The sequence below is a fragment of the Mustela nivalis genome (assembly GCF_964662115.1).
Source record: "Mustela nivalis genome assembly, chromosome: 3".
Lineage (NCBI taxonomy): Eukaryota > Metazoa > Chordata > Mammalia > Carnivora > Mustelidae > Mustela > Mustela nivalis.
This window is the reverse complement of record NC_139022.1, coordinates 117,018,068-117,043,239: the sequence shown is the minus strand read 5'-3', so window position 1 is coordinate 117,043,239 and position 25,172 is coordinate 117,018,068. Positions and strand designations below refer to the sequence as shown.

Here is a 25,172-nt window from a genome sequence, read left to right as displayed (position 1 = left end):
ACAGGGGCCAGGACACATGTAAAGCATTTAGCATGGTGCCTGGCCCAGAGCCACTTGTGAGGCAGGGTGAAGGGGAGGGCAGCTGTCACCGTGCTCGTAGCCCACCTCTGACTGTGGATGCTAGAAGAACCGCACTATCAGCTAGCCTACTCCGAGACCGTCCTGACCCTGAGAGCTGTGCCAGGCACCATAAAAGTCCTCCTGTGTGTCCTTCCCACACTACTGGTAGGCTAGGTGACCCTGTTCAATTTTACAGATGAGGAAACTGAGGCACACAGTGCCAGTAACCTAGCTTACACAGCTAACGAGTAAGAGGTGGGACATTCCCCGGCCGGGCTCAGTCCTTGCCGGATGACCTTGGACAAGTGCTCCCCTCTCTGAAGTATGGGGAGGATACTTCCTGCCACAAAGGCCAGAGGAAACTGAGTGGGCATCCCTGGGCAGGAGCAGGGGAGGGGGGGTGTATGGGAGATGGGTGGGAGGGAGGCAGCAGAAAGCATGGCTGAGGCCCAGGCCTTCTGGGTCAGGCCTTGACCCAGAAGCCAGAACCAGCCAAACTTATTCCTGTAGGAAGCCTTACCATCACCATCGAGGACATGAATGACAACGCCCCCTATTTTCTGCCTGAAAATAAGACTTTTGGTAAGCGGCCAGCCTTTCCCTCCGTACTCTGCCAGGATTTCCTTCGGGCAGCTCCCATAGGCCCTCTTCCGACCCCAGGTTGGCCCGTGGAGAGAAAGGAAGGCCTCCAATTCCACCTCTCCCCCAAAGTTTCAACAAGTGGGGAGATCTGAGTTTTCAGCCCAGCTCTGCCCCAACTCATAATATCGGACCCCGGGCCAGCCCCTCCCCTCTGGGCCTCAGTTTCCTCATCTGCACAATGAGAGGTGGATGGGTTGCTAATTTGATGGCACAGAGGCTGTTGTAATGGGGATTTTGATGGTAGAGAGGTTGAAGAAAGATTTGGAGGAGGATTGTGTCCTGAGCTGGACTTAGGATCAGCCCTCAGCTGGGTGGGCACTGGCCCTGACCCCACTGACTCTTTCTCATTCACACTTGTAGTTATCATCCCAGAACTTGTGGTCCCCAACCAGCAGGTGGCTTCTGTCCAGGTAAGCCCTCGATTCCTGCCTCTGTCCATCACATTAGCCCCAGGAGACACAGGACTAAGGCCTTCAGGCCTTTTGGCCGCCCCCAGACTGTTTTAACACAAGAAAGGACATTTATTGGCTCCAACATATCAAAAGAAAACCCCAGAATGGAGATGAGCACTTGCCTAATTGGTAGGATTTAATTATTTATCATTAATTATCATTTTGTTGTCATAAAAATTTCATGATCATAAAAACTATTTGCAGGCTAGATTTTTTTTCACTATGCCACAATTCTTGAGTCATACAGACAAATCATAACAGCTGTAAATTAAATGAGTTCCTTGCAGATAAATAATTTCCAGAGTGAAATTATAAAAATACTTCTGTGTATTTTTATACACGGGATGTGGGATGTGAGTATGTTTGTTAGAGGGTGCTGGGTGTGTTACATGGGCGAGCGAGGCCTCCCACACAGGCCAGGAACTGGGGCTCTGGTGGGCCCTTTAACTGACTTGGGGAGCTGCCTGCCTTTCTGGGGTTCAGTTTCCCTCCTGGAAGAAGCTGGCAGTTCCTGGCAGTGATGTGTGGGGATGAAGAGGTTGGGTGATATGTGTGTACCCCCACTTTGCTGTGGAAAGAGGCCAGCATTCCCCGCTTCAAGCTGAGTCCTCACCGCAGTTTCCTCTATAAAATAGGGATAGTAATTCTCTCTCCAGTTTCTTTCAAGCCCTAAAGAGTCTTCCAATCTTTCATTACATTCCAATGTCATGAGTGGCCGTAGCCTGGAGCCCTTTTCTTTAAATTGACTTTTTTTTTTTTACTTAAACACCAGCTTTGGTCTCATTCTGAACAGTAGACTCACAGGTCTGTGTGTTGGCTCTATGTATCTCTAAAAGGCACTAGAATGAATAAGAACATTTGTGGGGCCCCCGCGCTCCAATTATTTCATGGTCTGCTAAGGGAATTTGTATTCATGTCAGTGAACACTGAAATGAGGGATTTAAGGGAAGGTGCACATAGTAGGTGTTCAGGAAATGTGTGTGTGTGTGTGTGTGTGTGTGTGTGTTTGTGTGTGGCTTTGGGTTGGGGCAAAGCAGGACAGGATTTCCACATGGGACAGACTTTGGACAGCAACCTGTTGAGTTAGAGGGCCAGAAGCAGGGACTTGTCCAAACCTGGATTTGCAGAGCAAGCCCACTGTTTAAAGTGTTTGCTTAGTTGGGGTGGCCTGGAGGAGGCTGATAGAAATACTGGGACCAGCCCAGGCCATCTCACCTGCTGGTTCTCTGTGCTGGCCAATGGCTCAGTGTTCATCAGTCAGAGTGAAGCCCTTCACCTCTGCTGGGGGTGAAGGGTTGCCTGGCCTGGCCCCTAGGTGTTGTCCATTCTTTCTCCCAGGCCAGAGACAATGACTCAGGGAATAACGGGGCCATCCTCTTCTCTATCCTCCAAGTGGATTTCATCGCCAAGGATGGGGCCACGACCCCTTTCCAGGGCTACTTCCGGGTCACTACCACCTTAGAGGCGGACATGTTCATTGGCAACATTGAGTAACTGTGGGCAGCCCCTGGATGGGCGGGAGTCAACGGGGCCTCAAGGCAGTGAGTTCCAGAAGACTCCAGTTTGGGTTCCAAGACTGAGCCATGCTCATCTACCTTCAATAGGCTGGTGACCAACCTTGATTCCACTCTCCAAGGCACCTACCAAGTAACAGTCCAGGCCCAGGACAAACCTTCAGTGGGTCCTGCTCAGGAAGCTAAAATCACCCTGAATGTGAGTATTGGGTCCTGCCTCTAGCCCCCGGTACCCTCTGCCAGCTCCTGGGTCCCTTGTGCTTCATCTTCCCCATTCCTTCCTCCTGTAGCTCTTCACTGTGGACCAAAGTTATCGTGTCAGGTTGCAGTTCTCCATGAACAAGGAGGAGGTGGGCGCCAACATGGAGAAGATTATCACGTAGGTTTGGGACACCTAGAGGGGGCTGTGGGGAAGAACAGGGCCCGAGAGTCTGATCCCTGACAAGACCTGGACAGAATGTAGGTCAAACCTGTCCCTGACCTACACTTGATTTTGTCCTTGTCTTTGATCTGTACCTGTACCTGCACTTCCTCTCTCAATGCTCCTAGAAGCATAGGGTTGGCTGGGGAGAGAGAGGCCTAAATAGGACCGTCATGTATGGTTGTGAAGGCTGTGCGCTGCACAGGGGCATTCTGCTCACTAAGTCATAAGCCCAACCCCAGAGGAAGGGGCTATCCTGTCTAATCTGCACAGAGGTGCTACCTGAGTAGCCAATGAAGCTGTCCAGAGGAGGTGTCCCTTTCTAATTCACACAATTCCTAATTCCCCTGGCAGAGTCCTGGCCTCAGACCTGGTCTAAGGCTCCTACCCTATGCCTCAGTGACATCTGCCCCCTTTGCAGGGTTCTCACTCAGGCCACCAGGACTACTGTCTATGTTGTGAGCATTCAGGACATGGAATCCACAGCTCGGTGAGTGCCCACAGGCTCAGTGGTTGGAGTGAGATGAGAAGCAGCAGCATGAGGGGCCTGCTGGGTGGTTCTGGACGGTTTCCTCTTTACCCCTGCCCCATTCCAGGGCCCGGGGCCGTTCCTACCTTGATGCCTATTTTGTCTTCTCAAACGGGACAGCCCTGACTCTTGATGAGCTGAGTGTGTGAGTGGGGCTCCCCTTGGGTGGGCAGGAGGGTGAGCAAAACCCTGGGGGATGCCAACATCCCTTGGGTCTGAGTGGGACTCTGTGGCCAGGATGATCCGGAACGACCAGGACTCACTGATGCAGCTGCTGCAGCTGGGGCTGGTGGTACTGGTGAGTGTCAGCGCAGGGGAGATGATGAGAGGAGCAGGGAGGGGGAAGGTCCACCCACAACCTCCCTCCCACCTCTTCTCCAGGGCTCCCAGGAGAGCCAGGAGTCAGACCTGCCAAAGTTGCTCGTCAGTGTCATCACAGGATTGGGAGTGGCTTTGCTGTTGGTCATCGTGATCATGACCACGGCCCTCGTGTGTATCCGGAAGAGGTATTACTCCCATCAGCCCCCGTGTCTCCAGCCCTACGTTTCCCACCCTTTGAGACATCTGGTGGGTAGAGAAAGCTTGGCTTTAGACATCCAGTATATCTGTATTTAGTCCCCTGAAACCTGTTGTGATCACTCAGATAGGTCAACTCCCCTCCCTGAGCCTCGGTTTCCTTTGTAGAATGAGTACAACACTAGATTCCTCAAGGTGCACAAGGACGCAAAGTGCATCCTGCAAGCAGGAAAATGCTAGTCTTTTCATAAATGCTGCCTCTTTTTCCTTTTGCAATATGTTTGGGGCCAGCAGCCACATCTGGATTTGACTCCAGGACTTGCCACTGGCCAGCCCTTGATGAGTGCTTTCCTTTCCCTGGCTCTCACTTGTGCCCTCGGTATTATGGTACTAACCCTCTGACCTGCCAGGGTTGTTGTGAAGCCACACTCTCAGTACCTGCACTGGGCACACAGTGGGCATGCAGGCAAAGTAGTGACTCTCCCAGCCCCTGGCTCTCCACAGCTACCACCGGAAGCTTCGGGCTGTGAAGGCTGCTAAGGAGGCCCGAAAGACAGCAGCAGGGGTAATGCCCTTGGCCTCTGCCATCCCTGGGACGAACATGTACACCACTGAGCGGTGAGTGGGGGTCAGAGAGTGGGTAAGAAGCTCCATGGGGAGTCTGAGGTTCACAACTGCTTGAATAAGCCTTCTCTCCAGGGCCAACCCTATGCTGGACCTCCCCACCAAGGACCTGAACTTCAATTCCCAATCCTCCTCCAGTGACCTAGACCACATGAGGTGAGCAGAGACCCTCACAGCCATGCTGGTCAGTGATGGCGATGGTGGTGGTGGTGGTGGCGGCGGCGGCGGCGGTGGTGATGGTGGTGGTGTTGGTGATGGTGGTGATGGTGGTGGTGATGGTGATGGTGGTGGTGATGGAGGTGATGGTGGTGGAGGTGACGGAGGTGGTGGTGGCGATGGTGGAGGTGTTGGTGGTGGAGGTGCTGGTGGTGCTGGTGGTGTGGTGGTGTTGGTAGTAGAGGTGATGGTAATGGTGGAGGTGGAGGTGATGGTGGTGGAGATGGAGACGGTCATGTGGTGATGATGGTGGAGGCAATGGTGGTTCTTGGCCATGGACAGGGAAGACTGGGGCTACTGACTGAGCTCCATCATCTCTCCCACAGTCTCAATTCCCTGGATGACAACTCTGTTGACCTGGAAAAGGACAAGGAGATAATCAAGGCAAGCTGGGGGATGAGCCGGTGCCTGGGGCTTCTTGACATGGGGTCCTTCTCTGAAGGGGTGGGGTGCGGGACAGAGCTGCAGGACCTGCTGCTGACATGAATGTCTCCACACCAGGCCCTGAGAAGCCCAGAGCCTTTGATGGGACCCAACCTTTGCTTTTCTACTGGTTCACTGAGACTTGAGGTGGGTGACTTCCCTCTGGTTCTCAGTTTTCTCTTCTGTAAATGGAGATTGGAACACTAAACATGCAGGGCTTTTTGAGAGTGAAGTTAGAGCAGGTATGAAAACCACCTGGTATGAAGCAAGACCTAAAAAATCTGGTTCCTTCTGTTCATACCTTTGTATGAAAGCTGGCGGGGTGCAGGGAAGAAATCCAGAGGTGGACATAGACTAGTAAAGGAGAGAAGGGAGGCTCAAGTAAATAGCAGTGCTGTTATTTGTTCAGTAGGGGAGATGGTTCAATTAGATCAAGAGTTCGCACAGCCTGGGCTGCTAACTAGAATCGCATGGCATTCTTTAGAAATGCCAACGTGGTGTCACAGCCTGGAGATTCTGTTTCAGTGGGTGGGGATCCAACATGCTTGAGTGTGTTGTTAAAGCTCTTGAAGTTCTAATGTGCAGGATAGAGAACCAGGGAGGAGATCAGCAGGTGGGGTGGGGGGGGGGTTGTTGCACAGGGATCTGGCTGTAGCATGGAGGCCACCAAATGGGCCCCCAAAGATGGAGGTCACAGATGGTAATCCGGGTGGCAAGGCAGTGCTGAAAGTATTGGGGTGGACGGTTCATCTCTGGTTGAAGATGGTTTGGGGCCAAAACTTCAGTGAATATGTCTGGGGGGGAACAGAGGAAGAAGAGAACAGTCTTGTGGGTGAGAACTCGTGGCCAGGTTGGTGGCCCCTGGTGGAGGCCAAGGCAGACCCCTATAGGGGAGTGTCATTGGAGGTTCCCGGTGGGGCTGGGCTTATGAGCTGGGAGGGGCAGGGAGCCTGAGAGAGGAGTCAAGAGAAGGGGAGGTTGGGCCACTGAGAGCCTTCAAAAGCCAGAAAAGAGTCAAGACCGTCCTAGGATGACAGAGGTTTTTATAACTCAGAGAAGCTGCCCAGACTCTACGTCTCTCCTTCAACAGTGGGTGGGCGCTGCGGTCTCTGGGTGAGGAACACAAGTGGGACCTTTTTCTGAGGATCTCTTGGTGCCCTAACTCACCCCAAACCTCCGTAAATGTTTGTGTGGAAGGTCTGAGAGACCTGAGAGGTGATCTAATGCAACCTTCACAAGCAACCAAGGCCAGAAGGCTCTGGGGGCTGACCTGCCTGAGGTCAGAAAGCTTGCAAGGCAAGGGCAGACCAGAACTCAGGTCTCCTGTCTTCAAGGACAGTTTGAATTGTCCTAGGCTGCACTGCACTAATGGCTCTCACCGGGGGTCTACGGTGAGGACTCAGGGGATCCCTGTTTAGTCCTTCCTGGGGCCCCTTGGATGTTCCCTGTTTATCAGGGACTGGAAAAGCCCTAGTCCAGAAAAAGCCTGTGGAATGCCCTGGGGAGAATGGTGGCAGGGGCTCTGCCCCCAGAGGTGTCTCTGTGTTGGCGGAGCTGAGCCTGGGGGAGGCTTCACAGGAGGGCGCCCTTGTGAGGAGGTTTGAGTTTGGGGCAAGTTGCAAGGGAAGGGGGAAGAGGAAAGGCAGGGAGATGAGCGTGTGCCGTGATGAGCTGCAGGTGGGATCCTGGGTGTGATGTGGCCCTTTGAGGGTGGCACAGGGAGATGCCAGATTCAACCAGGGGCAGCAATGGACAGTCTTTAGGGCCAACAAGACCCAGTGATCCAAACCCTGCTCTGCCTCTTCCTGGCCATGAGAGCCCTCTGAGCCTCGGTTTCCACATCTGTAAAGTGGGGTACAGGATCCCTGCCTCAGGGGTCCCCTGTGGGTACTTCAGGTCATGGACTGCGCCCAGCACAGTGCTGGCCTTGGGGTACAGGTGGCAGGAACTGGATTGGACTGACTCCTTGGCACAGGACACTGAGCCTGCTATTATCCAGGACTGAGAACAACACCGAAGTCCTGCTGTGTCCGTGGGTCAGGCAAAGGCCAGAGGAGACTTCCCCCCTCAGGCCCACCCCTTCACCTGTTCACCTGAGCCCATCTGCACCACTAGTGACCATGGTCACCTCTGGGACACAGCCAAGAAACAGGCCCCAGGAAGAGCATGTGGGTGTGCAGTTAAGCAGCCATCTGTCATGGGTTGAAGAGTCCCTTACAGACTGGGAAAATCACCCCATCTCTACCCTTCATACCTTCCCTCCTTCTCCCCACAGAAGGAAGCCCTACGCAGTCCGATGGAGCTAGATACAGAGCCTCTGGGCATGGTGCTGTCAGGAAGGAAGACGGACAGAGGTGGACAGCAGGAGCTGTCCTTCACCAATGCTGGCCTGGACACCACAGACCTGTGATGTCCCTGCCACAGGACCTTTGCTGCAGAGCCCCACATGGTGATCTACGTCGGAAGAAGTCTTGTCACCCCAAACCACACCTACCCCTCTCTGAATACATTAATATATCATGCTACTCTGTCCCTTTCTGCTTGTAGGCAATCACACCTGCCAAGAATTGGGGGACAATTTTATTACCAATGTATATTGTGACAGTTTGTAGCCAAAAACTGTGGCTGGAGGGGTGGGGACAGGGGTATTGAGTGGTCACAAGGGACTCGTGGGGCTCACAACACACAGGGACGAGGGAGAGAGGGCAGCCTTTAAAGGAGGACTGTGGTTATAAAGTGAGCTTTCTGTCCTGCCCCCAATACCCAAGACCAGCTGCCAGGCTGCCTGGGACCCAAGACCTTCCATGAGCTTCTGACTGTGATTCCCAGACCTGTCTGAGACTCTCCTTTCATCTGTGCCCCCCGGGCATTCCTGCAGCTGCCTTCCTGCTGTCAGGAATTGTGAACAGTGTCCAGGGAGGGTGGATAGGGCTGGGGACTGGGCCAGATGAGGGGGAGACAGGATTTGGGGATGACTACCAGCATGCAAGACATGCCCGGGCCATGGGGGCCAGCCCACTGCATGGACACACACACTCTTCCAGGGGCCCCATATTTGGAGCCTTGCACACTCAGGGGTCTCACACACCAATCCTTGCATACTTGGAGCTTTTGTATATAGTCTCTCCAGTTCTGGGGACCTGGTGGCCACTGAAGACTTCAGCCTACCAGTCTGGACATCTCAGGAGCCTGCCTCAGCTCTCAGGGCTGGGCCTGCTGAGCAGATCCCCGAGTTGTGACAGGGAGGGAGGGAGTGATGAGGGCTGGAAGGGAACAGGGGGGTGTCAGGGCTGAGTTCGTGGTCCCATGACCATGAGGGGGCTGGGTAGAGAGGGTTCACTGGTGAGTTTGGCAGGGGAAGAAGAGGATGAGAAGGCCCTAGAGGCTGCCCACCTCTCAGGGGGGCCTCCCGCCCGTCGAGGGGGCTCCCTTCTAGGATCTTGGGGTCAAGAAGGGAGCCTGAAAAGGTTAGAAACCCGGGCGTACAAAAGGGGAGCAGATCACTCGGCCGTGGGTCCGGCTCGGGAGCAGCACCTGGGCCGGCGCACACTCTGCAGCAGCGCTCGGAAGAGGCCAGGCGGGCGCTTGGCGGGACCCTCGGGGGGCGCAGCGCGCACTGAGCCTGCACGGCCAGGGCCTGGGCGGGCGGCGGGCGGCGGCGCGGGCGCCCCTTGGCGCCCGTGCTCCTCGATCTGTCGCTCCAGATGCTTCTGGATGGCCATGCCCAGGACCTCCACCTCCATGGCGGCGCCGTACACCTCCCACGTCATGCCCTTTTCGTCCCAGCTCACGTCGCGCACCGGCTCGGCCGCCTCCTGGGGCGCCACGGCAGCCGCCAGCGCCGAGCCGGGCCGCACCCGCACTTCGGGGAAGGCGGGCGGCGCTGCCGGCGGCGCAGCCGCCTGCGGCGTCATGGGCCCCGTGGCAACGGAGCGCGTCTCGGCGGCGCCCAGCGACACCTGCAGGCCCGCGTCCCGGCGCGAGGGTGGCCTGGGCGCGGGGCTGGGCGCGCGAGGCGCCGCCTGGAAGCTGAAGGCCGGGCCGCCCGCGCCGTCCTGCGGAGACATGGGGCTCACGGCCACCGACACGCAGGCCTGGGCGCCCGCCTGCGTCCCCGCGTCCTCGCGCGGTGGGGCGCTCGCCTCCCACGACGGCGCCTTAGTGAAGTTGTCGCGAGTCCGCGGCCCGGGTGGGGGCCCAATGGCCTCCGGGCCGGGGCTTCTCTCGGCCCCAGCGGCTGCCAGGTCTTTCTGGCCTAGGCTGGAGGCCTCTGCGCTGGGCTCTGGCACTGACTCCAAGAGGCCTCCGCCATTCCCAGTCCCCGCGGGAGAAGGGCCTGGGCCCCAGGGTTTGCCATCTGCCTGCTTGGAGGAGGAGGAGGCCTCTGCCTTCTCCACAGGCAGGGGACCCAACTTCCCGGAAGAGGGGGACTCTGCCTTTCTTGAAGGCACGGCCTCAGCCTTCCCTGGAATCAAAGGCCCCACCTTCCCAGAGGCAATAGGGTCTACGTTTCCTGAGGCTTCCGGCTCCCCTTTCTCCAAGGCCAGCGGCTTCTCCTTCCGCAGAGGTGCAGTCTCTACCCTTCCCGATGAAGCAGGGCCCTCCTGCCCAAAGGGCTTTGTTTCTGCTTTGCCCTCAGACTTGAGATCTGCCTTCCCTGAGGCCCTGGGATCCACCTTTGCGGAGTTCATAGGATTCCCCTTCTCTGGGGGCAAAGGATCCATGTTTCCCTCCGGGACAGCTTCTCCTTTTCCCAAGGGTGCCGGGGCTGTTTTTTCTAGAGACACAGGGGCCACTTTTCCAGAAGACACAGAGTCTACTTCTCCAGGGAGAACACCTTCTGCCTTCCCTCTGCTCACAGTGTCTGCCTTGCCCAAGGCCATGGTGTCAGCCTTCCCTGAGGCTGTGGGACCCACCATTCCAGAGCCCATAGGACCTGCCTTCTCTGAGGACAGCAGCTCTGTTTTCCTCTCAGTCACTGTGTCAGCTTTGACAGAGGATGAGGGTCCCACTGTTCCCAAGAATTTGGGATTCCCTGGACCTGAGGGCACAGAGTCTAACCTTCCTTTCAATTCAGGATTCGCTTTTCCAGAAGATGATGTTTTTGTATTTCCCACAGAAATGGGATCTACCTTGGTGGAGAGCACTGGGTCCTCCTTTCGTGATGAGACAGTTTCTGTCACCTGCCCAGGAGACAAGGGCTCTGGCTTTCCGGAGGACATGAGATCCATCTTTCCCAAAGACACCAGACCCACCTTGCCTGAAGACACAGGATCCACATTTTTCAAAGATGTGGGTTCCATCTTTCCTGAAAATACAGCATCCACTTGCCCAGCAGACATGGTTTTTGTCACGCTCATCGACATGGGATCTTCCTTTCCCGAGGAGGCAGGCTCCATCTTCCCCGGGAACTGAGGGTCCTCTTTTGTCAAGGACCCAGTTTCTGCACTTCCAACAGATAGAGAATCTGTCATCCCCAAGTGAGTAGGCTCCATCCTTCCGGAAGACCCCAGAGCCACTATTCCTGGAGACACAGGCCCAGTTTTGCCTGATGGCCCTGGAGTCGGTGTTGCCAAGGAGGCAGGATCTAGCTTTCCTGCAGTTGCAGAATTTGTGTTTTCCAAGGACCCAGGATCCATCTTTTCTGAGGGCCCAGGAACCCTCTTTCCCAAGGACACAAGATCTCCCTTTCCCACAGATCCCTCTTCTGAGGCCACAGGAAGCTCCTTTCCTGAGCACCAGGGCTCCTCCTTTCTTGGGAACTCAGGATCCGATGTAGCAGAGGATACAGGGGCCTCCTTTCCTGGGGACACTGGTTCCACCTTGTCAGAGTACACAGGATCTACCTTCCCTAAGGATCCAGGATCCTCCTTTCTTGGGGCCACAGGATCCATCCTTCCAGAAGCCACAGGATCCCCTTTCCCCAAGACTGCAGGCTCTGTCTTTACTATAAACACAGGATCTGCTGTTCTCAAGGACCCAGCAGCTTCCTTTCCTGTGGAAGTGGAATCTGCCTGCTTTGAAGACTTGGACTCCATCTTCTCCAAAAACAAAGGATTTCTGTTCTCCAAGGATGAGGGATCAGTTTTCACTGAGGACACAGGCTCTGGCTTCTCAGAGAAGTTGGCTTCTGGTGTCCCTGAGATCAAGGCTCCATGTGCCCCCAGTGTCTCTTTGCTGGCTGCCTCTTGGGGAGGGATGCAGGCCAAGCTCCCGCCAGGGCCCTCAGAATAAGAGGCCCCTTCCCCAGCCCCACTGGAGCTGCTGTGTCTAGAGTCCATGCCTGGGCTTGGGGCAGAGTTGTGCCTAGGGGGTGCAGGGCTGGCCTTCTGCTGGGAGGGGCAGCAGTCCCTCATGGCTGGGCTCCCAGCCCCCAGGCTCCCATCCTGTGGGCAGCAGAGGGCTGTGGGCTGAGGTGCTGGGGGGCTGGAGTTCTTCCAAAGAAGCTGGAGCCAGGTTGGGTCTTCAGCACTGCCCAACTGCCCTCCTAACTGTACTTGTGCCCCAGGCTTCTATCTGGTTCTGAAACACAAAGAAAACAGACTCAGACTCAGGGAAGACCCCGTGACGAGGAGCATCTATCTCCTCCCTCCCACCCTTCTCCTAGCAGCTGGGCCTCCTCCCTGGGTGCTCTGCCCCCATCTGGTCCTCTTCTGTCCCACCCCATCACTCCCCTGCTTCTCTGCTCCCAGTGGCCCTCTAGATAAAGGTCAAACTTCCTAAAATGGCATTCAAGGCCCTTCACAACTTGGCCACAGTGTAACTTCTTTCCTTTTTTTAAAAAAATTTGCTTATTTAAGGGAGAGAGGGAGACAGAACATGGAGGGGGGCAGAGGGAGAGAGAGAGAGAGAGAGAGAGCCTCACACAGACTCTGCACTGAGCTAGGAGCCTGATGGGGGGCTCGATCCCATGACCCTGAGATCACGACCTGAGCTGACACCAAGTGTCGTACACTTAACAGACTGTTCCACCCAGGGGCCCTCATGGTCTGACTTTTCAACTTCATCAATCTTTACCCCATGCAGCAGATACCCTTTGTCTTCCTTGTCAGCCCACCGCATTCGGCATGCTACTCTGCAGTTACGCTTTTGTCTTCTAGGACGCAGGTCACAAACTCTGATGCCATAGGGGCCAGGAGGGTAATTTAAGTGAGGGAACCAGGCTGGGTGGAGAACAGTAGGGAGTGGCAGGGAAAGTTTGCAAAGCAGAGAGGGTATGCCCTAAGGCGGGAGCCACTCCTCCGCTAGCCAATCACTGTTCCGGACATATTCATCAGGGTAGTATCAGTGAGTAGCAGGAGATCCAGGACTTCAATGTAAAATATCCTAATTCAAGATCAAAAAAGAAAAACACCACGTGGGTCAAATAAAATATATCTGTGGACTGCAGTTTTGGTCTGTGCAGGCCCTGGGAAGATGTGGATGATTTATAGTTGGGAAGGGACATAGTCTGAAATGTGAGATTTCAAAGACCACTCTGGGATGGTGTGGAGGCGGGACCAGAGGGGCTAGCCAACCATTCTTTAATCTCTCCTTCTTCCAATTCTTCCTTCATTCATCCAGCCCTTCTCTGCAATAATGTAGGTGAGAGCTGGCACAGTAAAGGTCCAAGAGATGAGAGTTGGCAGAACTGAGAGATCCTGGGGAAAACCGACAGGAGCCAGCCGGCTGCAGAGGGTGGCAGTAGGGGTGGCCTGTGGGATTCTGGCCAGGGTTGGGGTGGGAGTGAGGCAGGAAATCTGGGGAAATGGGGAGCTGTGTTTTAGACAAGCTGGGTGTGCAGTGTCTGGGGAACATCGGGGAGAGGGGCTAGCAGGCAGCTGGATCCGTGAGCAACTTCGTCCCCACTACACACCGGCAGCCAGAGTGAGCAGCGTGCTGGATTCCCCCCAAACCTGCTCCACCTACCCTCCTTCCCAAAGCCATCTCACTAGTGCTCAGGCCAAAAGCCCTAGAATCACCCTTGACTTTTCTTGCACACCCCACATCCCATCCATTAACAAAACATGACAGATCTCCCTTCAAAATACAGTCGGAACCTGGCCAATCTCCTGAGCTGAACTTGGACTGTCTCCCTCCTGGCTTATCCTGGCTTCTTCCTTCAACCCGTACGGTTCAACCTCAACACAGCGGCTGGAAGGGTTTTAGTAAGACCCAAGGTAGCCCATCTCTCCTCTGCTCAGAGCCATGCAGTAGCTCCCCATGCCATGCCAAGTAAAAGTAAACTCCTTACATGTCCCTGCACCTTCTGGCCCCATCACTGATCTTGGCCTTGTCTCCCACCACTTTCTCTCGATCATGCTGCTTCAGTCACACTGGCTGCCTTGCTGATCCTTGGATGCACGCTGCCCTGGGGCTTTTGCACTGGCTCTTTCCTCTGCCTGGAATGCTTACCCTCCTAAAATCTGCATGGTCTGCTCCCTGTGGCTTTTCCTGACCCCCTCCTCCCCAGCCTTGGTTGGCACTCTCCATCCCCCCTGCCTTGCTCAGCTTTTTTTCATAGAACCCGTCACCAGTGATATATTACATACCGTTGTTTATTACACATGGTTTGTCTCTCCCATTAGACTGTTAGCTCCAGGGGTGCCTGGGTGGCACAGTGGGTTGGGCCTTTGCCTTCCATTCAGGTCATTATCCCGGGGTCCTGGGATCGAGCCCCACATCGGGCTCTCTGTTCAGCAGGGAGCCTGCTTCCCCCTCTCTCTCTGCCTGCCTCTCTGCCTACTTGTGTCTGTCTCTCTCTCTCTGTCAAATAAATAAATAAAAATCTTAAAAAAATGTTTTTAATTAAAAAAAAATACTGTCAGCTCCAGCAGGATGGGAACTTTGTAGTATTTACTTATATACACTCAGGGTTGAGAACAATGACTGGCATATAGTAAGCAAGTAGTCCCCTAGACATAATTTGTTAAATGAATGACTGAATGATCTTTTTAAGATGTTGGTCTACCATGCCCCTCTTTGTCTCCAACTCCTCCTTGCTCTTGCTAGGGAAGTAAATTAGCTGTAATCTTTTTGGAAAGACGTTGGTCAGTTCCTATAGAAGTTTACAATGCACTTGGCATTTAGATCAGCAAGCCCACCTCCAGGAACGGTCTTGAAGATGGATGGATGGTGCACCAAGGGTGCACGAGAACATGGCTGGTGATGAGAAAAAAAACAGGAAGCCAGTTCATTAAATATGGGACAGCCTCACGGAACCCCCCCCCCCACAGCTGTCAGAAAGTGTGGAGTGATAAGGAATGATGTCTAAGATAAATTAAGTGAAAAAAGCCAGGACTGGTGGGATTCCATGCATGCAGACAAGAAAAAAGGACAGATACACATATATGGGTTTATTTATAAAAAGAAAATTTCTGGAAGGAAACCCATAAAACTTTGTAGCAATTGCCTCTGGGAAGTGAGACCAGGGATCTGGAGGTGGAAGAGAATTTTTTTTTTTGGTATGCCCCTTTGCAATGCATGAAATTGTGGTTATGTGTGCATATATTACTTCTGTTTTTTAAAAATGGGGGTTGGGGGAGAAACCTTAAAGACTCCCTATTGCCTTTAGGGTCAAGTCCAATCCTATCATGTGCTCCCAAGCCCCCGTGTACTCACTTACCCGCTAAGCTTTATCTTTCAGGACACATTCCTCAAAGTAGGTACAAACACGCACACACGTGTGGGCACACACAGGTGTCGCATGTGTGATAACCTCTCTGGGCTCATCCGTGGCTTCACAGTTTCTCTCACCCCAGCCTCTAAACAGTTGCATGACTCCCATTAAACCGTCAGGTCCCAGTTCAAATGTCTCCTGTTCCAGTGAGCTTTCTTTGCCCACCAGCTTCCTAGGAGTTCCTATGGCCTCTTGTTCTTCCTCTAACCAGACACATGTCACTCTGTCCTTTAGACCTCCAGGTCCCTGCCTAGACCTTGAGTCACTGGATGGGGATTGAGCTGATACTATTCACTACTGTGTCCCCCAGGCTTCGGGCTTATGGGACTGGGGCGGAGGGGGGTCATCACCAATATGGGGACACTAGAGTTGGAGCAGTCTACCCCTTGCAGAGGACAATGAGGCACCTGGCTTTGGAAATTAAGCCGAGGGACTTGTGGGACTATGGGGGTGGGGAGCAGCTGATTTACACACCTGGCTGAGGAAGGCCCCTCTGAGGAGCCAGCATCTGAGGCAGCCGTGAAAAGGCCAGAGTGGCTGGAGTGAGGTTGATAAGGGGAGAGAGATGAGGCATTTCCCTACTTAGCAGTTCTATGAGCTGAGACAAGTCTCTTCTCCTCACTGGGGACCCTGAGAAAGCCGCCCCTGCTCCCACGAGGCTGCTGTGAGGATTAGAGAAGATGAGGGGTGTGTGGGGCTCTGCTCGCTTTAGGGCTGGGCTGTGTACATGGAAGGCCTGTTTTTATCTACTCAAGCCTGTCAGAGCCCAGCTGTGCTCCCCAGAGGGGGCAGGGGACGGACAGCCTGCAGCAGAGGTGCAAACTGGCAGAATCTAGCCCTCAGACCTGCTTGTTTGACCCAGAGTGCTAAAAGGAAATTTTTAAAAGCGTTAACCGTCAACATTTAAAAATTCAAAGATTTCATGTGAAAATCAGATTTCCAGATTCTCTTGGAAAACTAAAATTTGGCAATCTGAGCATGCTTCCTGCGTGGCAACAGTCAGCAAGAGCCAAGCAGTGGCTGCCTTCTTGGATGGGGGTGTACTCCCCAATTAGCCCCAATCTCCACCCCTCCCTATGTGTCCTGGATGCCGGGGCAGATTTCACATTGCTTTTGATCACTGGCTCGTTTTTCTTATAGCCAGCCCCTCCCATAGGCATCCGCCTGGCCTATAGCCCCCTGAGTTTTGACCCTTGGCTTAGATGCTGAGAAGGGTGAGTGGTGACCTCACACATCAAGCCTTTAGTACGTTTACTCTATGCAGACCTCATCCACCTGCCAGGCAGGTGCTGTGTTATTTTCCAGAAGAGGAAACTGAGAGGCAGGCATGGCCCGGCTGGTAACACGTCTCCTTTGAAAACCACCCTAGAAAATGTTGGCTTCTTGGTTCCCAGTGTGCAGTTCTCGGACACAGAAGGAGGTCTGGGGTAGGGATGAAGAGCCTGGCCAGGGCTTAAGGAAGAGGTGGGGTCAGGCACCAGTTTGGTCATTGACTTGCTCCTTGAATTTGAGTGAGTATTTCCACGGTCTGGGCCTCAGTCTCTGAAATGGGGGATGGGATGTAGTTATATCTAGAATTGTTGGCCCAGCCCTGGGTTTAAGATCTGCCAAGAAACCATTCTCAGACTCTGCTGCTCACAGTTCTACTGGGTGCTTCCTGGCTCTCGAGGGATCCTCAGTATCCTCAGGCCACTTCTCCAAGAGGCAGCTCAGGCCTGGGGTGCCCCCTCTTTGTGCCCAGCCCTCCCCCTGGAACCCAGTTCCATCACTCTTCCGCTCTGGGCTCAGCCATGGGCCCAGCACTCTCAGGCTCATTTGGTCATCTGGACTTCACCAGGATTTTATGGAGGGGGCATTATCATCCCATTTCACAGATGTGCACACTGAGGTCAGAGGGAGAAAAGGCTCGACAAGGGTACGCAGCTGGTGCAGGAGGCTGTAGTTCAAAGCCTGCTGTGTCTGAACCCGAAGTCTGGGTTCTTCCTGCTTGTATCCGCTAAGATTTTGGACACTGATGCTTGGCTCTTAAAGCTCCTTTCTGTTCTTTGGGGCCAGACCAAGGGTCTTCCCAATCCCCTGAACCCGAGGAAGCATGAATGTCCCCATTTGCACACACCACCAAGATGAACAGATGAGCCTGCACGCTTACGTGACCTGATTCAGGTAAAAGATTGAAATGATCCCCAAGGTGTGTGGGCCAGCTCACCTGGCATGCAGAGGAGTGTGAAGACTGCTTGTCGATGTCCGTGCCAGCTTAGGCTAGCCTGGAAAGCCAGGACCTGGCTCCTGCATTCTGCTGAAGAAGACCTTGGTGTGTATACATGCGACTCATATATGCAGAATGTCTTGTGCATTTACATCTTGTGGGGGCCACTTAGACCCTGTGGGTGTGAGCATGAGAGACCTCAGGGTCTCTCACAGAGAGCTGACCTGGATGTACACAGAGGGCCTTGTGCCCCACTCCTAGGCAGAAGAGCCTCTGTGGATGTTTATTCTGGCCCCGGGACCTCGCCAGCCCTTTCCTTCTTCTCTAGGATTTCTTCCCAATAAGAAGCCCAGGCTGCCAGGCACCTGCAAACACCCCCTCCCATGTGACAAGACCAACAAAGGCTGGCAGTGCTTCAGCAGGTGTGAGTGTGTGCCTGTGTGTGTCTCTGACAATCCTGGTCTGCTGCCCCTCACTCTCTTGGCCCCTTGGCTCCCAGCAGCCTTGGTGCAGCAAAGCCTCCTGCCTGGGACTGGAGGGGAGAAAGAGTGTAACAAAGGGTGATAGCCATACCTTTTTCCAGAAGTGGCCCTCAGACCATCCATCCATTCATCCACAGGAGGGCAAGAGTAGACTTGCAGGGGTGTGCACACTTGAGCTAAGGGAGTGCAGGGCAGCAAGCTAAGAGATGGGGAGTATGGGAGAGGAAGTGTGTGCACAGCCTACTCCAGGGTCTAGGGCTGCAAGAGGGACACCATGAGCAAGTGTGAATAGGGAAAAGCAAGCCAGAGCAGGGTGGCTGGGAGTGTGATGTGATAAGGGAATATTGTTGAGTGTGCTGTGATAGGCAATATCTGGTATGAATGCGTAGCTATGCCTGGGTGTATACGCAAGGCTCCTACTTGGTGTACTGGGTGGGTGTACAGGTGGCCGTGTGTATGAGTGTGATGGAATGACCAAGGGCGTGTGTGTGTGTGTGTGTGTGTGTGTGTGAAGATCGTGGCCTCATCCAGGAGAGAGATACTGGTGTGCGAACGCGGTAAGTGTGTGATGGGGTGTGTGATGGTGCCCCAGAGTGTGTGGCACACTGAGTGTGCGACAGCGAGTGTGCTCAGTGGTGCCGGTGGTTCCAGGGGAGCCACTCGAGCACAGAGCTCTCTCCGGGGCGGGGGGAATGAATCAACGCGGGCGGACCCCCTTCCCCGCGGTGGCGGGAAGCGCCCCCTCCCGCACAGCCCTGTCGAACAATGCGGCCGCACGCGGCGAGGCGGGGCGCGGGGTCCCGGTTCTACACACAGGGCGGGCCGGCCCTCAGGGCCCCTCCAGTGCCAGGCCCGCTGCTGCGGGACCCGCCCCCGCCCCGCCCGGGCTAGGAGCCTGGAAATGGACACCCGCCGCCCCCGGCCGCGCGCGCACACATACACCCCGGGCGCAAGCTGGGCACACGCCACGCCTGGTGCGCGAGCCCCGCCACCCAGGTGGTTCGAGGACCCTGGACAGCGGCTCCGGGGCCGCCCGGAGCCGAGAAATGGGGTCGATGTAGCCCGCCCGTAGCGGGCAGCAGGTGCGGGCTAGGCGCTTACCCGACAGTGCTGCCGCTCCGTTTCCTTAGCGCGCTGCGCTCCGGCTCCCGCCGCTGCCGCCGCCGCCCGAGCGGCCTCGGCTGCCTCCGGCGGGGCTGGCGGGCGGACCCGCGGACTCCGCGCCGCCGTCCCCCGCGCCCGCTCCGCGCTCCCGCCTCGCGCCCCGCCCCGGGCATGCGCGCTGGCCGACTGGAGGCCTCCGAAGCCGGGAGGGGGCGGTGCCGGTGAGGAAGAGGAGGCCGGAGGGGTGGATGGAGGGAGGGGCGCCCCTCGCCTGGCGCTCCTCGCCGAGGTCCGGGGACTCCTGGGTTCCCCGCCCTCCTCGACCCGGTTCCCATTTCACAGACAGGGAGACTGAGGGGCGGAGCGCCTGCCCATTTGCTGGGCGCCTGTTGCGGGCGGGGCGCGTAGCCTGTCAGATCTCACTCAATCCAGCCCCGCGAACTCCCTCTACTAGTTTCACCGAGGAGGAAATTGGGACTCAGACAAGGAAAGCCACTTGTCCAAGGGCACGCTGCGCCTGTATAGGGAGGCAGGTCGGCGCGATCTCCGAGCTCCCCCTGCACGGAAATTTCCCGCCTCCGCCTTGGCCGCACTTCCGGCCTTCTCTCCTAGCACCCCGCCCCGCCCCCACCTCTTTGTCTCGCCACCGCCCACGCTCCCGCGAGTTGAAGGGACACGAGTAGGGTGGGAGCGAGGCTCCTTCCATTCCCGCGCTACGGGCCTCCCCAGCCAGGATGCCCGCCCACTCTCTGGCTATGAAAGCTTGGCTCTCTTCCCTCTGGGTATCCTTGAGCAAGATATTTCCCCATTTTTGAGCCTCAGTTTCCCAATCTGTAAAATGGGACTATCATTAATTACCTCGCAGTGGTCTTGAAAAGATGAAGGAGCCCAAAGTAGGTGTTCAGGGGTTTCCAGTTGAGTCTGAACTGCCAAGAATATGAGGCCTTTTTACCTACCATCCTCTGGACCTTTCTTCTCAGAGAAATAGTCCCATCCTCCTTGACCTCCCAGATTTGAACAAATAATTCTGTAATTGCCAAGAGATGATATGACCTTCTCACCTGTACAGTGAAGCCACCTATTAAAAATGGTAACAACTAATATAACATTTATTTAGGGTCAGACACCGTGCTAAGTTTTTGTTACAGGTGTCACAAAATTTCATTTCCAGTTACTTAGGAGCGAATTAATATTTATTATTGCCCTATTTTTCAGGTGCGAAAACTGAGATACTGATGCGTTACTTCGTTTTCACACAGCTAGTTAACAGTGGAGCTAACTCCTGAAACCTCACGCTAAACCGTTAACTTCTATTCCTCCCTCTTACCTGATGAACCATACATCACCGTGATCTTTTCAAAATCCAGGCAGCAAATGAAAATCTATCGGACCAACGTCTTCAGCCAGCATCCCAGGGAACCAGTATCCCAGGGATTCCCAGCATCCAGCATCCTCAGGATGCAGAACCAGTTTTCAGCACCATGGACAACACCAACATAAGGGATGCTTCCTAATGTTTCAGGCCCTGAAAATTCCTCAATTGCTGCCCACAAGAGCTCTTTGCTTCACACCTATTCTACATTCATTGTTTCATTCCACTCCCCCTACAATCCTTCCAGGTAAACATTATTGGCCCCATGACACAGATGAAGACATCAAGTCTTGGGGAGGCTCACAAGACATCAAAATTGGCAAGAACCAACCTGTGATCTAAAAAGCTCCCCCTGGGTCAGGATGAGGGTGGATAAAAGTGGAACCAGGGCATGAGTTAGGGTGCCATGAAGTTGTCCAGGTGAGAGATGATGATGTCCAACATGGCAGTGTTTGTTGGGATAGAGAAAGGGCTGGGTTTGATACCTATTTAAGGGTAAAGTCAACAGGCCTTGGTCATGGGTGGTTGTGGCTGTGAAGGGAGAGAGGATTCTGTTGCCTGTCTGAAGCTCTGACTTGGGAGAGCTGAGCATATGGAGGACAGGTACCTGATGAGCCCTGGAGAAAGAAGGAGCTTGTGGGATCTCCATGCTGAGACGTCTGAGTCTAAAACTGAGCTCCTGAGTGACTAGGCTGGAGACAGACAAGGGTGATGGAAGCCATGAGAGGGGTATCAGTACATGAAAGGTGAGTATAGACCAAAGAAGGTGAGACAAGAACCTTACATCCTGAGGAATGCCAACATTAAGGTACCAGGTGGGAAAAGAAGACTGCAAGGAAGAGTGAGAAATGGTAATCTGATAAACCAGGAGAAACTCGGGAGAATGATGCCTTAGAAGCCAAGGGGAGATAATGTTCCAGAAGGAAGACAGGGTCAACTGCATCAGGATGACAAGATATGGCCTGAGAGATGATCTCTGGACTTTGCAGAGAAGGTAATGGAAATTTGATGAAAACGCAGTGAGCTGAGTGATGGGGGTGGAAGGAAGACTTGAGGCGGGGGAATTGATGAGTAAATTGGAGTAAAGAAGTAAAGAGAGCAAGCATATGACTCTCAGTAGATTTGGGCTTGGAGGGAGACAGGCAATATCATAAGCTCTACCGTGGGATGGAAGGTTAAATTGAGGAGATTTGGAGGCATTTAAATTCTGATGAGAGGGGCCAGGAGTGAGGGAAAGGGAAGATGCCAGAAAGGGAAAGCACAATGGCTGGGCCCAGATGCTCAGGGTGGAAGAAGAGGATGGGATCCAGAGCCCTGGGGCAGCCCAGAGATCTTGAGATGAAGATTGAGGGAAAGTGGTTTACTTGGGAGGTGCAGAGACACCTCCCTAGGTGGTGTCAGCAGCGGACTGGGAAGGTGACCCAGGAGGGGAAGGCATCCAGTAAGAGGTGGTTGTTAAGCCAGCTATCCCAGTGGGTGGGTGAAGTGTAATCCTGCAGGAAGTTTAGAAAATGGGGTAAATGTACACCTCAGAATTCCTCTGGCTTAGGGTACGGGAGCTGGTATATTTATATCCCAGCACCTGGCGGACACTGATGAAGGGTCAGTCCGTGGAGCTATGTGTTAGTTCCCAGGCGCTTATGGCACACAGTTTATGTGGGTAAAGTGGGTTCCGAAGCCCAAGGGGAGATTTTTGACAAAGGTGCGGGGACCACCTGTTGGGAGTCTTGCTGGTGGGTGCAGAAATTTTAAGGGCCTCTGAAGGGATGTGGTCAGAACTCTAGCTGTGTCTGCCTCATGAGCACAGTCAGGGCCTCTTTCCATCTTTGCCCTTTGTCACACTCTCCAACCATGTTTGTTTCATGGGGACTTATTGATATAAGCATGTTTAAAAATGAAAATTTCCAGACAACAAAACACTTGCTAAAGCACAGTGGGAGCTCAAAAAGGGCATGGAAGTAGGCAGTGTGGGTTCAGATCCTGACTTTGCCAGCACTAGCTGTGTGACCTTGATTGAGGTCTGTCTGAGCCTCAACTTCATCCTATGTAACTCAGCTCTCAGAGCTCTGAAGAGGATAAAGGAAGAGATAAAGCCACCAAGCACCAAGCATAGCATAGCACTCATAATAGACGTTAAGGTTATGGCAAGGCCAATACTGTGCACCCTTTTTTGAGCACAACACCTCCATTTTCCTTGGGGGCTACCTTCCCACCCCAGTCTATGTGGTGGCATCAGATGGGCCTCACTGTCAGCTTTAGGGGTGGGCAGTGACCTAGGACTGGCCAACCACCATGCAGTGATTAGTTCTGGGGGTGGGGCTAGAGCCCAAGACCACAATCAGGGCAACTGGCTCTCACACTTTCCTGGCCCTTTAGGGGTTGCTAAATTGGTGGTGTGTCTACGTGGAGCTGCTGGGGGTTCATCTCTGTCCCCATGTGGAGCAAATATGCCCAGGCCCGGGTTGTGGCTCACCCTGGGGCTCAGGTTCATCTTGTGATAACTAACATGGTCATCAACCCGTGTGAGTGTGTGTGCGCACGTATCTCGGGTTGGTCTGCTGCTGGGAAGCCATACACACTCTTACGCACCAGAAGATAAACAAGTGCCTGCAGCTCCTTGGCTGGCACCCAGGCTGGGGGTGGAATAAACAATCCCAGTGACTTTCTGAAAAGCAAGCGTGTGTGGCAACAGGCGCCATGGAGACAAGCAGACTGTACCAGAGCAGAGATGCAGCCACCCCCCAATTCCACCCCTGTGTGCACGCGTGTGTGCATGCACACACACACACACACACACAGAGCTCATGCTCTCTCATGTTCATATCCACTCCAACACACACATTCCCCCTTTCACACTCATTCCAGCTTTGCTTGAGGTTAAAGGCTTTTAAGAAAGTCTGAGATTGCCAATATAGCAGCGTCCACAGTTTCTCAACTCCTTTGCCTGAGCACTGGTCCTGGTCTAGGCTGAATTTCAGCAAATCATGGCCTCTCAGTGTGTGTGTGTGTGAGTGTATGTATGTGTGTGAAAGGGTAGGGAGAGGGAGAGAAGGGGTGGGACCATATGGCAGACAGTGCCACATAAACCCACTTTCTGAAGAATTCTTATCTGTGCTTCAGAAACATACACACAGAATACATTCACCCAGTTCAAGAAACACTCATCCAGACCCTCTCCCCACTGAGGCTTATACCCACGTCCCTGAATACAAGCACTCAGATATGTATCCATTCTCACACAAGCAATATATAATCCACTCTACCCTAGTGGTGTTCCGTTCACTGACTGCCTAGGTCATCTTATTACATTTAATACTTAAGGAAAACCATCTGAGATTGATAATATGTTTCCCATTTCCTAAGTGAGGAAACAGATGTTCAGAGAGAGGTTAAGTAACTTGCCAGGGTCACAGAGCTAGAAAGTGACAACACATATACCTGTGACACCCCGTGCCTGTGCAGACACACACACACACACACACACACACACACACACACACACACACACACAAACCCTGCCTCCTCAGTCAGCCCAGATAACTGATGTCTGTGGGGTGACCTTCTCCACCCTGACCTCCTCGTATGCATCACTCCCAGGCCCTCCCAGCTCTGCCCTGATATTCCTGAGAGCCCCCGGACTAGGCACCTCTGAGCAAAATCTGCTGCCCACATAGGCCCCCTCCCTCCCTTGCCACACCCCCCTCCCTCTGGCAGCTGCAGGCCCTGGCCCAGCTGGGGGCGGCCCTAGGATTTGGATGGGTGACTCAGGCTGAATCATGGCCCAGCTGCTCCTTGGCAGCCCTCTCCCCCATTCTCCCCAAAGAGGCTATTTTGAAGGCAGAGGTGGGCCATGGGGTGGGGGGACAAGAAGAGGGGGTAGTAGGGGATGGGGACAGGGAATAGGGGTGCTTGAGAAAGAGGAATCAGGCACAAGAGCACACTCTGCTCTTCAGTGGCCTGCAGGTGCTCTCAGGCAGTCCCTACCCTTGGCCTTTATTCTGCCAGGGAAGGAGCTCTTTCTTCCCCCAACACAGGGCATGGGCTCCTTCTCTGATCTGAGGGCCCACTTTGGTTGCTCTGCCCCATTTCTTGGCCCTGATGATGAAAACAATAACAACATTTACGATTCTAATTGATCACTCACATGGTACAGCCCTGTATAGTTTGCAAAACACCTTTTCATCAGTATCTTATTTAATTCTCTTATCAGTGCTATGGGGTGAAAATTCATATCCTTACTTTTGAGCTGAGCAAACTGAAGTTCAGAGAGGTTACATGAACTATTCGAGGTCACCCAGTTGGTGAAATGACAGAGCCAGGAATCAAGCTCAAGATTCCCTGTCCAGCCTGTGGAAGATAAGCATCAGGACTAGAGAAGAGCTACAACTGGACATGGTGGGGTATAGGGGCAACATGGTAGGGGGACAGCAGTGTGGCATGGTGAAGGCCTGGTTGGGGCATCAAAAGGGGCATTGTAGGGGTGCCAGGGTGGGTCAGTTGGCTAAGCCTCCGACTCTTGATTTTGGCTGAAGCCATGATCTCAGCCTTGTGAGATCGAGCCCGACATCAGGCACCCATGCTGGGTGTGGAGCTCGCTTAAGAGTCTCTCTCTGCCCCTCCCCCCTCTAAAGAAAAGGGGGTGCTGGTGGACCCGCATGAAGGAGCACCGTGGAGGGCATGGCAGAGGCATTCTTGGTTCCTTAATGTGCAGAAGGATCGTGACAAAATGTTTCTCTTTACCCTCTGCAACTCACGGGTTATGGAATTTTTTATACTGTTAAATCTTCCTTTTCAGTGTCTCAGGCCAATATCCCAAAGCTAACAATTCAGAGCCGTGGTGTTGCTATTGAGAAGACCTCAGCTGTGGGGTCTTTGCTTCCTGAAACCTCAGTTTTCTCATCTGAGAAAATGGGTCCAGGCCTCTAGGGGGTAGGCCACTGAGAAGCCCAAGTG

At 54.0% G+C, this 25,172-nt stretch overlaps 2 protein-coding genes across 8 annotated transcripts in view; one reads left to right on the top strand and one right to left on the bottom strand.

Moving 5' to 3' along the window:
• CDHR2 (cadherin related family member 2) overlaps positions 1 to 8,763 on the top strand; it is a gene marked incomplete at its 3' end in the record, with an annotated part of 36,343 nt that extends 27,580 nt beyond the window's left edge. For 5 of the 6 annotated variants that reach the window (XM_082723153.1, XM_082723157.1, XM_082723155.1 and 2 more), the window contains 14 exons: positions 571 to 642; positions 1,063 to 1,112; positions 2,493 to 2,644; positions 2,759 to 2,867; positions 2,959 to 3,047; positions 3,511 to 3,579; positions 3,686 to 3,763; positions 3,856 to 3,916; positions 4,000 to 4,124; positions 4,639 to 4,752; positions 4,834 to 4,914; positions 5,301 to 5,358; positions 5,476 to 5,544; positions 7,673 to 8,763. In XM_082723153.1, coding sequence (XP_082579279.1) covers positions 571 to 642; positions 1,063 to 1,112; positions 2,493 to 2,644; positions 2,759 to 2,867; positions 2,959 to 3,047; positions 3,511 to 3,579; positions 3,686 to 3,763; positions 3,856 to 3,916; positions 4,000 to 4,124; positions 4,639 to 4,752; positions 4,834 to 4,914; positions 5,301 to 5,358; positions 5,476 to 5,544; positions 7,673 to 7,807 — 1,262 coding nt within the window. The other variant, XM_082723158.1, reaches the window with a different exon arrangement.
• On the bottom strand, positions 7,963 to 19,439 carry GPRIN1 (G protein regulated inducer of neurite outgrowth 1). 2 transcript variants are annotated; one of them, XM_082723159.1, is made up of 2 exons: positions 18,845 to 19,439; positions 7,963 to 11,919 (listed from the first exon to the last, which is right to left on the bottom strand). In XM_082723159.1, exon 2 carries the CDS (start codon positions 11,751 to 11,753, stop codon positions 8,898 to 8,900), a length of 2,856 nt encoding a protein of 951 aa, XP_082579285.1. In that variant the 5' UTR covers positions 11,754 to 11,919; positions 18,845 to 19,439; the 3' UTR covers positions 7,963 to 8,897. The 2 variants fall into 2 exon arrangements, with proteins under 2 accessions (XP_082579285.1, XP_082579286.1); XM_082723160.1 differs by lacking the exon at positions 18,845 to 19,439 and adding an exon at positions 17,835 to 18,673.
• Positions 19,440 to 25,172: the final 5,733 nt, after the last annotated feature.

Bases quoted from the DNA above. Each gene is read 5' to 3' on its own strand.
- GPRIN1 (XM_082723159.1), bottom strand. From the start codon at position 11,753: ATGAGGGACTGCTGCCCCTCCCAGCAGAAGGCCAGCCCTGCACCCCCT.